This window comes from Poecilia reticulata, linkage group LG2, assembly GCF_000633615.1.
Source record: "Poecilia reticulata strain Guanapo linkage group LG2, Guppy_female_1.0+MT, whole genome shotgun sequence".
NCBI classification, from domain to species: domain Eukaryota; kingdom Metazoa; phylum Chordata; class Actinopteri; order Cyprinodontiformes; family Poeciliidae; genus Poecilia; species Poecilia reticulata.
In genome coordinates, this window is record NC_024332.1 from 20,167,046 (window position 1) to 20,179,948 (window position 12,903).

At 38.4% G+C, this 12,903-nt stretch overlaps 1 protein-coding gene and 1 long non-coding RNA gene across 3 annotated transcripts in view; one reads left to right on the forward strand and one right to left on the reverse strand.

The window, feature by feature from the left end:
• LOC108166091 (uncharacterized) overlaps positions 1-3,170 on the forward strand; it is a 48,600-nt gene extending 45,430 nt beyond the window's left edge. Inside the window, exons 5-6 of one of the 2 annotated variants that reach the window (XR_001776375.1) lie at positions 2,395-2,681; positions 2,788-3,170. This is a non-coding gene — a long non-coding RNA (uncharacterized LOC108166091). Of the gene's footprint in view, positions 1-2,394 lie in introns of both variants that reach the window. The other variant, XR_001776373.1, reaches the window with a different exon arrangement.
• The window catches only part of dachb (dachshund b), a 107,239-nt gene extending 99,636 nt beyond the window's left edge, over positions 1-7,603 (reverse strand). The window contains exon 1 of the mRNA XM_017309116.1: positions 6,417-7,603. Coding sequence (XP_017164605.1) covers positions 6,417-7,027 — 611 coding nt within the window. The 5' untranslated portion in view covers positions 7,028-7,603. The remainder of the gene's footprint in view (positions 1-6,416) is intronic.
• Between the last annotated feature and the right edge of the window lie 5,300 nt (positions 7,604-12,903).

Genomic DNA, 12,903 nt, shown 5'->3' on the forward strand with positions numbered 1-12,903 from the left:
TCAAAGAGTCGAACGTGAGGGAAAGTCGTTGGTCTGACTGGTTTATGGTCCAAATCACAAGTTTCAGAGAAAGTCTGTCTATGCTTTATAGAAAAGTTCATCTAGAAAAATTTGACTGCGCCCAGTCTTGGGAGGTTTTGCCCATTCAGAATGAGAGAAACATTTAATAAACTCCTGACATGTTTAAATCTTGTTTTATCTGCCTTTAGAATCGTCACATCCAGCTTAACGGTGTTTGGCACCACCGAGAAATTTAACTTTCTTTAATATAAATGTGGAAAGCTTATCATGTAGCTCAGTTAATATACTGAGATCTATTTTTCACCTTCTAAGATGAGTGGGATTTTTGTTTTTTGTGCATAATTTATTAATTTTGATCAGAGATCAACCTGAAAATCAAGCTAACAGAGCCCGATGGAACAAAGGGGCTCTGTTTGTGATCGTTTATTTGATCTTTTAGACAGCATAACATGGCGTACAGTCTGTTTTTTGTTCACTTGTCACAAATTTCCATCATTTTAAAGCTTTACCAGGAAATCTGTCACATTTTCCAATAAAACTGCTCCAATCATTATCAKCAGGGATAAACAAAATATAAACATAAATCATCTTGCTCCTGCTGAATGATTTAAACCGTGATCGTTGCAGGATCTGAGGCCTTRTTGTGTCTGCGACACCTCTGAGCGTTCACACCTCTGCAGGAGGCCACAKCAAAATTAGCCCAACAGTGTCCATCCAACGTCTGCGTTATATTTATTCAGTTCATTTTGGTTTGCGACTTTAAAATCWTAATTGATTCAGGGTTAGTGGCTAATTGAAAATAATTCTAGTGGATTTGTAAACCAAATTGCCCCCAATGTATCACAGTTCAGACGTTACTTAAAGAACATAATCAGCTTCATTGAACAACTTTCTGCACACAAAGCCACAAAAAGCGTCGGAGGATCCTTGTTATATTGTTCATCTGGCAGGAGTTTGGTTACCTGGTAGAAAATAAAAACAACAGAAAAGATAAACGATTTATATCCACTTTAATTCAAATAAAAAGAAACTGTATTGATCCCAAAGGAAAATTAAATAAGAAGAGAGTAAGAACACATACAGTCACTGAATCGTGCATTAAGCTAATGCGCTAATAGGGTAGCTAATGTTTCATTTAGCGTTTTTGCTAACTTTGAAAAACATCGAGCACGGTTTGCATCTTCAGATTAATTCTAATTTACTGATTTGCTTTCATTTGAATAAAGTTTAACATACATGTTCAAGTTTTGGTTACCAACTCTTAAATTTTCTTCAAGATAAACTTTTACATTCATGCTTTTATTCTGAAGTGGGTGAAGACTGTTTACACAGCAGTTCCACTTCCTCTCCTCACGTTTATTCTATACCCAGCATGCATTGCTCCACAGTAGACAGTTGAAAATCTACTGATGTTCAGGGCGCTTCTGACCACAATGATCAGTTAGGCTAAATTAGCAACAGCATTAGCATTACTCCACAAATATAAAACTGAAACTATGAGTGAAAAGTTTGTTCCAAAGCGTCACTTCCTGAAGCCTAAACATGCGGATACAAGTGCAGTAACAAATTTGACCCTGTTGAGGGCGACGTAACGTRTTGAAGTTAGCGTTTTAGCATTAGCTTCTGCTAAATTCCATGTTATGTAGCTCATTAGCGTTAGCAGATCTAATGTTTAGGTTTAGTGCTTTACAGTTAACGCAACTAACTTTGAAGCTAGCAGTGACGGCTTCTAATCCACAACTTTATATAAATGTCAAACTAAAGAAATATTTCATAATTTTCTAAGAAATCTGAACTGCGTTTTGTTGTTTTTAGTTCAGTCTCACTCAAAGATCCACGAAGGCTGAAGTTCTAAACCTTTTAGATGCTTCAACACATCAGATTTAAGTAACCAAGTCATCAACAAGACGYGGTAAAACTGGATYCCCCAATTATTCAGACWCCTACAAACCYATAAATGTTAAAAAAAGTGAAGAAAAATAAATCAGCGGACTTAATAAAGCCACTGAGATGACATCATCGGCTTTAAATTGCTCTCCTAATGTTTGGTTTCTCTTCAAGACGCGTGGGAATGTTGTTTTTAACGGCACAAATTTCTCACTTTTCCCCGTTTTCCCGCCCCGGTGACGCGGCGGATCCTTAATAATCCYGCATCGAAACCACTTCAAATTAAAAGGAAACAAAACACGGGTCAACGAAAACCGTCGTCGGGGAGCAAAAGTGGATTTAGGAGGTAATCGTGTTTACGCGCACAGAAACACAAACACTCGCATGGATTACAGAGGAGATGAAGTATGTTGGAGCACAGCGGGAGTTTTCTTTCTCTTCGTTTGTGTGTGTTATTATTTAATTTCTTCGCTTTTCTTTTCCCAGAGCTTTAAAGAGGGCGAAACGGAGGAGGAAGAGGAGGAGGAGGAAGAGGAGGCATTAGAAGAATGTCAATATGATTGGAGGAAGAGGAGTGTGTGTTCGCTGCGCGTTCAGCAACAATAGCTCTCCAGCCGTGTTGTTCCATGTGCATTCACATGATCCATTATTACCTCTGACATGTACCGCTGGGCGAGCGAGGGAGAGAGAGGGAGAAAGAGAGAGAGAGAGAGAGAGAGAGAGAGAGATGACTGAGAGGAATAAAGAAGAGACAGAGATGCACCTGTGATTGTGTAAGTCAGCAGAAGACAAAAATGACAACATTCAATCCTTTATAAACTGCAGGACAGTGTGTGTGTGTGTGTGTGTGTGTGTGCGTGTGTGTTTGTCTGAAAGCAGAGGTCACACACCAAGGATCCACAGCAACGCAACTCGGTCAATTATTAGCCGAAAACCGACCGTCTGTCGTCTGCAACAACAAAAAAAGCCCAACTGGGACCAGAACCAGAGTTCCCAACAAAAGGAGAAATTCCCAGGACTTTCCAGGACGATTCCAGGATGATTCCAGGATTACAGTGAAGCCTCATTATGTTTTACACCTGATTTATTTTATCAGGGAGGAAGAAAAGGAAGAATCTGCAGAGCATTTCTAAAAGATTCTCCAGATTTGAATGAAGGAAGAAAGAAAATAAAAAAATAAGGTTTGAGGGAAGGATGGACAAAGGAAAGGAAGGAAGGACAGAATGTTAAGGTATGATGGAAAGAAGAACTAAAAGATAGAAATGAAGAAAGTATGGAAGAATGGAAGAATGGAAAACAAAAAGAAATGCAGAAGGAACAAAAGGAAGAACTAAAAAAGAAAAGAAAGGCAGGAAAAATAGAAAGATGTAGGAAACACTAAAGAAAGAATGGTGAAGAAAGGATGGAGGACGGGTTGGGTGAAGGACGGAACAGCAGCTGAAAAAAAGAAGGAAAGTCTGAATCAAGGAATAAATGATGGGAGGAAACACAGAGTGAAGCAACAAAGTATTGAAGGAAGAACTGATGAAAGGAAGGAGATAAAGTTCCTTCTCTTCTCTTTTCCATAACTGGAACAAATTTCCATCAAACTTCTCAGGAACTCTGAAGCGTTTCCACAGAGGAACAATCTTCAGSTCTTCAGGACTTCAGGACTTCGGGTCGTTTCTGATCCAAACGGCTGAATCTCCATGGCAACAGGTCGCCCTGTTCTGCCGATGACCCGTTTATTTAAATCATGTCTTTGTTAAAGCAGAGAAACACCTGAAACCTGCAGAAATCCGGTCCCTCCAGAACCAGAACCGCCCACAGACCTCTGGCCAGAGGATCACCAGAGGAAACAAGAGAACCCAGAAGTTACTCCAGTAAGAGTAAAACAGTATTTGGTAAAAACTCTGCTCAGGTACCGAGTAACTGGTCAAATTATTAATCATTTAATATTTAAAAACTACATAATCAGACGGACCAAACTATAACGCCAGGTGGAAATGTTGGTATTTTAAAGGTAAAAATGACAATAATTCATTTAAGTAATTCAAAAATAACGAAAACAGGTTAAAAAAAAAATCTGCAAATCAGTTTCTCTCAATAAAAAACTTCAGAAACTTTAACAAAACCTGCAGGCATGTTTGTGATGAAATCATGGTTAAAACATGTTTGCTTTCATTCAGTGGGTAGAAAATCCAGACATTTTACTCAAGAGTAGAAATAATACAATTACCCAAGTAAAAGTAAAAAGCACAGCGTAGTAAAAATATTCCTAAAAGTAAATGTAACTAGTTACTACCCAACTCTGCACATTACACTTAGAAGATTTCTCTCCAATATCTCAGACATGCATGAAAATAACCAACCAATCAAATCAAAAATCAGTGAAAATAAACCCAAAACGTTTCTCCCACATTTCTCCGCCCGCTCGACGTTTCGCCTGCTTCCTTTCCAGAGACGGAGCGACGGAAATATCCCGCTCCGGTGTAAAAATAAAGCCCGTTATCAGTTCTGTTAACGCAAACAGAGTCCTCTGCACGCTCCAAAAGCGACTCCTCTGCATCCTGCTGCCAAACACACGCTCTGCTAATTAGCTCTGTTCCTCACAGCTGACACAGAAAAACACCAAATCTGGAGAATTCGACAAATTAAAACACTTTTAGCACCAATTACAGGAAGACAGAAACAAAGATTTTGCTCTTTTTAACAAGAGATTTWAAAAAAAAACACTAGTTAYCATCAGAAACAGAGGCTGCAGCGTGTGTTCGCACACTGACTCGCTCTCCAACGCTGCATTTCTGAGAAAACATCAACATTTTATTTGTTTTAAACATGCAAACCCTTTCTGACACTCACACGCACTCACATCCAGATAAAGTCTCCAAACTGCACCTCGTTTGCTTTCTGTGGTTCTACAAAAAGAAACAAACTCGATTATTTTTCTTCTTCCTTCAACGTCTCACACGACCAGCTGCAAAGTTCATCTAGARCTAAAGATACGGATTCGCTGCTCTCTTTGAGACGTCTCCTTTTTTCTAACGTCTCTAAACACACAAGAGGCAAACATGGCCGACCGAATCTCCATGTGATTTTTACTAAAAACAAAAAAAAGTGTTTTTAAAAGMATGCTGCTGGTTGATGTGTTTGTAGACTGAAAACAGTGGAAGTTTAATGCATTTAATTAACACTGGATACAATTTTATTGTTTGGAGTATTTCACCTGCTGATCASCAATCAAAGCAATCGACACAAAAATGGCAGATTCTGAGCAGTTTTTAAAAAATAATCTGCACAAACTTTACTTAAATATCTCATTTATTAAAGATAATCTATTAAATGATATTATTACCTACAGAAACATGACAAGTTATATACAAAACTGTACTCAGATTTCAAGTCCCAATTGAGCAAAATGTTTTCTTAACAGCTTCTTTTCCAAACATATAACTCAAACTTGAATTGAATTACTGTAAAAAATAATTAAAAAAAGACTTTGATAGTGACAGTTTGGACTCTTTTACACATTTACTCTGCAGTAAAAACAACAAAAGCAGGAAAACTGATGCAACTTGGGTTCTTTTCTTTTTTCTTTTTTGAGCAGTGTAAAAAAACCCCACAACAAATAAACGCATAAGGACAAAATCCAAATGAAAAGTCAATTAAATGATTTTAATCTTTTACATAAAAGTTTGGACTCAGCTGACTTGGAAAATTATGACATAAAATTGCAACGCATATCAGATCTTTGAGTCCTAACAGGCAGATTGGGTCGAAATGGTGAACAGCTACTCCAATTGCAATAAAAAAAGACAGAAAAATGACTGAAAGTTGCGCAAAGTGCGTTTCTCCCGTCCTGAAACTCAATATGCCTCCCTGAAAGTTGCGCTTTGAACCCAAACCGAGCCCGGTTCTCTGCWGGCTAATTGCAATATTTTTCCAGAATGAGTCGGAACCTTGATTTCGGTTTGGGTCGAAATGGATCATAAACAGCGCGGAGCCGCTTCCGCTGCAATAAAAACGACAAAAGAAAAACTTTTAAGTTGCGCAAAAGGCGTTTCACCCTGTCCTAAAAATCAAGTTGCATCCCTGAAAGTTGCGCTTCGAACCCGAACCGAGGCGGTTTCTCTGCTAGAAAACATAATTGCAATATTTTTCCCAAGCGGAGTCGGTCGGAACCTTGAGTTCAGATCGAGTCGAATGGATAATAAACAGTGCGGAGCTACTTCCCCTGCAATAAAAACGACCAAAAAACAAACTGTAAGTTGCACAAACACCTGAAACTCGAGTTGCATCCCTGAAAGAACCCGAACCGAGGCGGGTTCTCTGCTGGCTGTTTGCGATAATTTTCCAGATTGACTTCAGATTGGGTCGAAATGGATAACAAACAACTACTTTCCTCGCAATAAAAACCACAAAACAAAAAGTGCAAGTTGCGCAAAGTGCGTTTCTCCCGTCCTGAAACTCAAGTTGCATCCCTGAAAGTTGCGCTCTGAACCCGAACCGAGGCGGTTCCGCGGACTGACCTGGCGCTGGTGCAGTCCTGGTACAGCGTCTCGAAGTCCTTCCTGGAGATGAGCTTGCAGCGGTTCACGCCGGGCTGAATGGCGCCGAGCCCCCGCAGGACGCGCACCTGCTCCACGGTGCACACCACGGGCGTGATGTCCAGCCTCTTCAGCTTGGTGTAGACGGTGTGCAGCCCGCCCACCAGGTGCTTCAGGAAGAGGTCGAACACCTGCGGCAGGCAGATCAGCTCCTGCCCGTCCACGTTGAAGCTGGCCACCTTCACGCCGTGCACCTCCACCAGCTTGCACTCGCTGCACAGACCCGCGCCGGASGAGGTCTGCACCAAGCCCGGCGAGCCGGGGGTCAGGCCGCTCAGCGAGCCGAGCCCGCCGAGGGAGCCCAGGGCGCCGCCCGGTCCGGGCAGGAAGGCGCTCAGCATGCTGCTGGTGAGCCGCGGGGACGGGGACAGCGAGTGGGAGTGGGAGTTGGAGTTGATGTGCGCCGGGCTGGAGGTGCTGGTGGACACGGCGGAGGWGGTGTGGAGCGCCTCCGGGGCGGAGCGGTAGAGCCCGACGGGAGTTTGCGTCCCCGAGCTCGGGGAGAGCAGCGGAGGAGAGCCGGTGAGCGACATGGAGGCGCTGGAAGTGGGATGAGTGGGACAGTTCCCAGCTGGAAACCACTTGTTCCTCTGTTTTCCTTTTACTTTCCCACTCACTTTTCCTCTTCCTCTTTTATTCCTTTCCTCCTCTTCTTCTCAACTCTTCCAATCCGGGACAAAGTCTCGCCGTGGAAATCCGTGCGTGGACTGTCCGGTCTGTGCGTAAAGCAGCCTGGATCAGACTCCAGGTCAGCCTCCGCCTCCCGCGMGGGTAACAGACACGCCGATGGACCAATCAGAGCAGACCTGGAGAGGAAGGACCCGCGCGTATGTGCGCGTGCGTCTATTATCGGTCGCATCTCTCTCTTTCATAAACTTTCTCACGAGCCGCTTCACTCTCTCCAAAACGGGAAGTTTGTGTTTTTCTTCCGCATCATTTTCGTCCCGACCTCGAACAAACAGCACGTGTTTGCTGARAGCGCGCGCACGCGCATGCGAGCGGCGCGTTTTGGTCAGTTGTTGCTCACGCGCGAGCTCTGGTGGCGGGACGGACGCACGTTCCCTAAATAACGACGATGAAGGCGAGTCAAAGTTTGGGAGAAGAAAAGGACGACGAAGCAAAAAAGGAAAAAAAGATGAAGAATAAAGAAAGAAAATAAACTAAATAATTATTTAGGATCATTAAAACATTGAAGCTAAAAGAAATKAATAAGTAAATTCAGTCAATTTACTTTTTAAAATGTATATAACTTCCAAMACATTTTTATTTGAAATCTCTMATTTTTCCCCATCCCAGAAAGGCTAAAATAATGCCRTGTTTKACTTAYTTTGTATAAATACAAAAGTTTACTTTAAATATCTAGGTTCTGTACGCAAAACTACAAAAACTACAAGAGGGAAGGGAAGAAGGAAACAAAACAAGAAAGAAGGGAGCAAAAAGTGAAGATAAGGGAAGGAGGAAAGAAACAGATTGGGGAAATAAAGAGAACAAAGAAGAAATGAAAAGCAAACGAAGGAAGTGATTGAAGGACAAAAAGGGAGGAAAGAACGAGAGGAAATAAGAAAATAAGGATGGATGAGTGTCAGGAAGTCAAAAATAGAAAAGGAATTAAGGAAATACAAAAAGAAACTGAATGGAGGAAGAAAAGATGGAAATATGGAACTGGAAATAAAGTTTCCAGTTCATAAAATCCTTAAATCACTCTGTAGATATTACATATTCAGGAAGCTATAATATTTGTGAAAAGTTAATTTAGCTCTCCATCACACAGGGAAACACATTGCATCGACTTACTACAGACTTGTGTTTTAAAAMCATTTGTTATGATTTTCTGCTTGCAGCGAATGAAAACATKACTTTTAACTTTAAAATATTCAAAATGTGACAAAATGTTCCTCAGAACATTTTCAGATTTATTGAATATGAACTACAGTGAGAGAAGTTTTAACCATTTATTACTGCAAAGAAAAATCCTAAATTAAAGTYGCTGGCCAATCAGAAACAGTGACAAAATGGTCAATAATTTTCCGCATTTTTAATTTTTGTGGTGTGGAAAATTAAATTTGCATCTCCATAAAATCTGGCAGCGAATGAAATAATAAAATAATTCACAAAAAAAAAAAGTGTTGATGTCATTTTCCAATTCAATAATACGTCTGCGTTTGGTGGCTTTACAATCCTCTCATAGCTGCAGTTACCACTCACTTTCTCCTTCCACTAAACTTTCCAGTAATTTTGAATGCAGTACTATGTGAACTGCCAGATATTTGTTTATCAAACAATAACTATAATCTGTTGGCAATCTTGACCCTAAATTGTAAAGATTACAACTTAAGATGTGTGTTAGAATCTGTTTTTATTTTGTCATATTGAAAAATATGTTTTTATTTTGTAATTAAACAATCATCTTATTTAACTGAAAAAGAGTGTTAAGTCAGTTTTTGTCATCTTAAATGACTAAAATAAATTACTTTTTAAGGTTTCCCTACTGTTCTAAACATGATAAAGACAAAAAAAATAAAAGAAAAAAAGAGATTGTATAACTGGAGAGAATAAAACTGAACTGGACGGAGAGTTTAGGATGAAAATGGAAATCTAAATGAGCCTGGGAGGATTTATACCACAGAAGAAGAAGATGAGGATTAGAGGAGAAAAGGCGACAGAAGAACAAAACCCAGAGAATTAGAAGTGAGCGTTTAAAGCAGTGAAATGGGATTGAGTGGTGTGGATTACAGGCMGACTGGGTTTCATAATCCAGTGTAATCTCATTACTCTGAGAGAGCCTGACTGAGCAGAAGAAAGGAAACAGAGTGGAGAMWGAAGGARACGTTAAAAACACATCAAGCAGGAAGTTGTTCTTTATCGGCTCAAATCAGTTTCACTGAAGTTAATGTAGAATAAAAATACTTCGAATACGACGTTTGTTTCCCAATAAGTTACTCAAGTAAAAGTAACTAGTTACTACCAAACTCTGCTCAAGTAAGAGTAAAAAAGTATTAAAATGCCTCATTAGAACAACCAATATATACCTTTAAGTGGAAATTTTGGTATTTTAAGGCCCAAATAAGAATAATTCATATAAGTAACAAAAAAATCAAGCAAAATAAGATTTTTCCAAATATGTTTCTTTCAAAAATAAACTGAAAACAGCAAATTTCTGGTTAAAATATGTTTTTTCTCAGTGAGTAAAAAATCCACAAATTTTTACCAAAGAGTAGAAATACTTCATAATAAAAGTAAAAGTAAAGAATAGTAAAAAAAATAAAAATACTCCTAAAAGTAACATTTATTTTCCAAAAACAAAAAGCTATTCAAGTAAATAAAACCAACTCTAGACATTTTCACTAGAAACTAGACCAAAAATACTTTTTGCAGTGTAACCTCTGACTGGAAGTTGAAGGAAAAGGAGAAGAAGGTGAAGGTTGGAGTTCAGGTCAGAGAAAGAAAGAAAAAAAGTAAAACAAAGAAGGAAGAGGGGCAAAAAGGAGAGTCGGAGGGTAATCATTTGTCTCTCAGGACTAATAACGATCAAACAGAAGCTGGACTCAGAGAAGACAGAGAGAGATGAGCTCTTAGTGGAGGTGAATATCTCTCAGTGGGGAAATAACGACCAGTATGAACTTGAAGCTGGACTTCYTGGAGTGGAGAGAGAAGAAGAAGAAAAAGAAGAAGAAGAGGAGCAGACAGAGAGGAAGAGGACTCTGAATGAGGATGAAGAGGTCAGAATGAAAAGGATCCAAAATGAGTCTGACTTTTTTTTCCTCTTCTCCAAAACAGCTGGAGTGGGAAGATGAAAAACAAAATCCACTTAATTAATTTTAATAAAGAACTTTAGTGATTTTGTTTTCACTTCCAACATTTTTTAGTCTTAAAATTGTTAATTTTTTTAACCTTTATTATGTTTCTCTTGGTTTCTTTTAAGATCATTCTGGCGTAAATGTCACATTTATTTACAGCAGCTGTTGACCAAAAACAAAGGAATACATGGCATTTCAAAACTTGAGAAATATATTTGGAGCAGTCTCTCTGGTTAAAAGCATAAAAGAGTAAAAGTCTTAAAGCGGGTTTTATAAATGTCTGATGTCGGGGGAGTTTGTTCTGTTTTAAATCTGCAGGATGTGACTTTTATAAACTAAATATTTTTTCACATATTTGTTAAAATTCTTACTACGTCATGACAGTTTCATATGAAACAGATAATCTGTCTCCACATCCTCCTGACCTACTATTGCAATCGGCAGAAAAAACAACCAATGAGAGCCAGGAAGATGATCTTAGTGCTGTCAATCAAGCACATGTACAGGCTGCTAAATATGCTAATGGTGTGAGAAACAACTTACCTTCATATTAAAACAGTTTATCCACCTTTATGGGTGGCAATGCTAACTAGCTTTAGCATTCCTACCTAAAGCTAGTTAGCTTTCGGTGGCTTCAGATTAGCCACCTAACCTAAAACTAGGTTAGCCACCCAGCTAAACTAGCTTCAGGGAGTTAGCTATAGCATGGCAGAGAGAAAGGCAGAGGTGTGAGGACTTTAGGTGACATACATTTATTTAATTTGAAGTTTAGTGAAAAGGTTTTAAAACAATGAGACGTGTTTGATGTGATGCGTTTTGTTTTCTTTCAGCATTGTGTTTTTTTTTTCTTGTGTATGGAAATGTTAAAAATGACCTAAATAAATAAATAAATAAATACATTTTAATCTATTTACTGTTAAAATTGTAGCTGAATTCTGGTCTGAATGCTTCTCACATTGCTGATATGTGCGGATTATTTTAAATCATAAACACCGTAAAGCACTTCCTTCAGATACACGAAGGACAGAAACTCTGTGCTGCTCCATGATAAATCCTGGACGTTGTAAACCAACAAGGTGGAAAACACAACAGATTGGATCTTATAAAAAGAAGATTTTATGTCAGCTGTGTCCAAATTAACAGGCATATAACTACCAGTCATTCAAAACGAGCCCCTCTGAATGACAGGAGCTTAAATCTTTATCACCTTCCTTCTTATTAAAGTAAAACACCTGATTTTGTACAAAGGTGTTGATAAAAATCTTGTTTCAAGTGGCTCAGAGTAAAGCATCCTTYTCCYTTGAATGGTGTCTTTGTTTATCACTCTRTCCCTTTAAGAGCATAAACGACAGCATGGAGGGGTAATAATGTCATTTATCAGTGCAGAAACTCTAAGGGCAGCTGCAGGATGTACAGGGCCACCTGACAATGATTTATGTTCAAGGAAAGTTACTTGGATTGAAAACGAACTAAAGTAGACGATGACAAAGTTATAAGCAACAAATCTACTTTAGCTGTTATTGATGGAAAAACTTTCTTCACTTAGTCTGTGCATAGTTGTAACACAAGTTCCTTTGTTCTGTTTATCAACATGGAAACGRATTTTTGGAMGAAAAAGCTGGTTTAACATTATTTAATTTGTGTTTATGACAAACATTTGAGCCTGTTTTGTTACACAGCTACAGATTTTACTATAATATCTGTACAAATTTCTCTGGTTTTTCAAAAATCTCCAGCTAATGTTTATAAATGTGTTGTTTCTACACTGTAAAAACACATTTACATTTTTCGGTCAAAATTACGGGTACAATTTTTTTTCGTGGTTAGATGGGTTTGTTATTGGTGATATCATGGTTAAAAATGGTGCTGAATCGGTGTTTTACTTTAAAAATATATTTTTATTTATATAAACACAAAAACAACATAAAATGAATATACTAATGTAAAATGTATAAATTACYGTTTATGTCAATTAATTTATTTACAGCAACTTCACATCAAATCAACAGTTTTAAGTTGTTTTATATCATTTATGGGTGTTTCCTGTCAATTTAACAGTTTATCAGCGCCAAAGCTATGGATATTTTTTACAGTGTTTTTACATTGTTTTATTTCCATAGAGTTTTGTCTTGTGTGTGTTTTTTTTTCTTTTTTGTGCATAAAAATATTTAAAAAATGACCAAAAGTAATAAATAAATAAATAAATTAATAAATAAATAATAAATAGTATTTTCAGCCATTGTTTACGTCTGGCTTCTTCTGGTTCAGAATTATGATGCATGTCTGTCGTCAATGATGTAAAAGTTGGACAAAATGGGACATGACCCGTCAGACTGCAGACAGCTTAGTACCACATGTGGAAATGGCACAAATCAAAATTTGTGGGGGGTGAAAAAGGTCAGAATTGGACAGTTCACACTACAGTGGAAAAAAAAAAAACTGGATTTGGTTCACATTTGCCTGCTGTGTGAATGTAGCCTAAAACATTTCAGCTCCATTCACAAGTAGCAGCTTTTGGTTAAAACTGTGTTCATATATTCTGTTTATATTGAAACAAAAAAGTTATTTCTGTAAATTAACTTCTTCCCTGCACTCAGAATTGTTTTATTTAA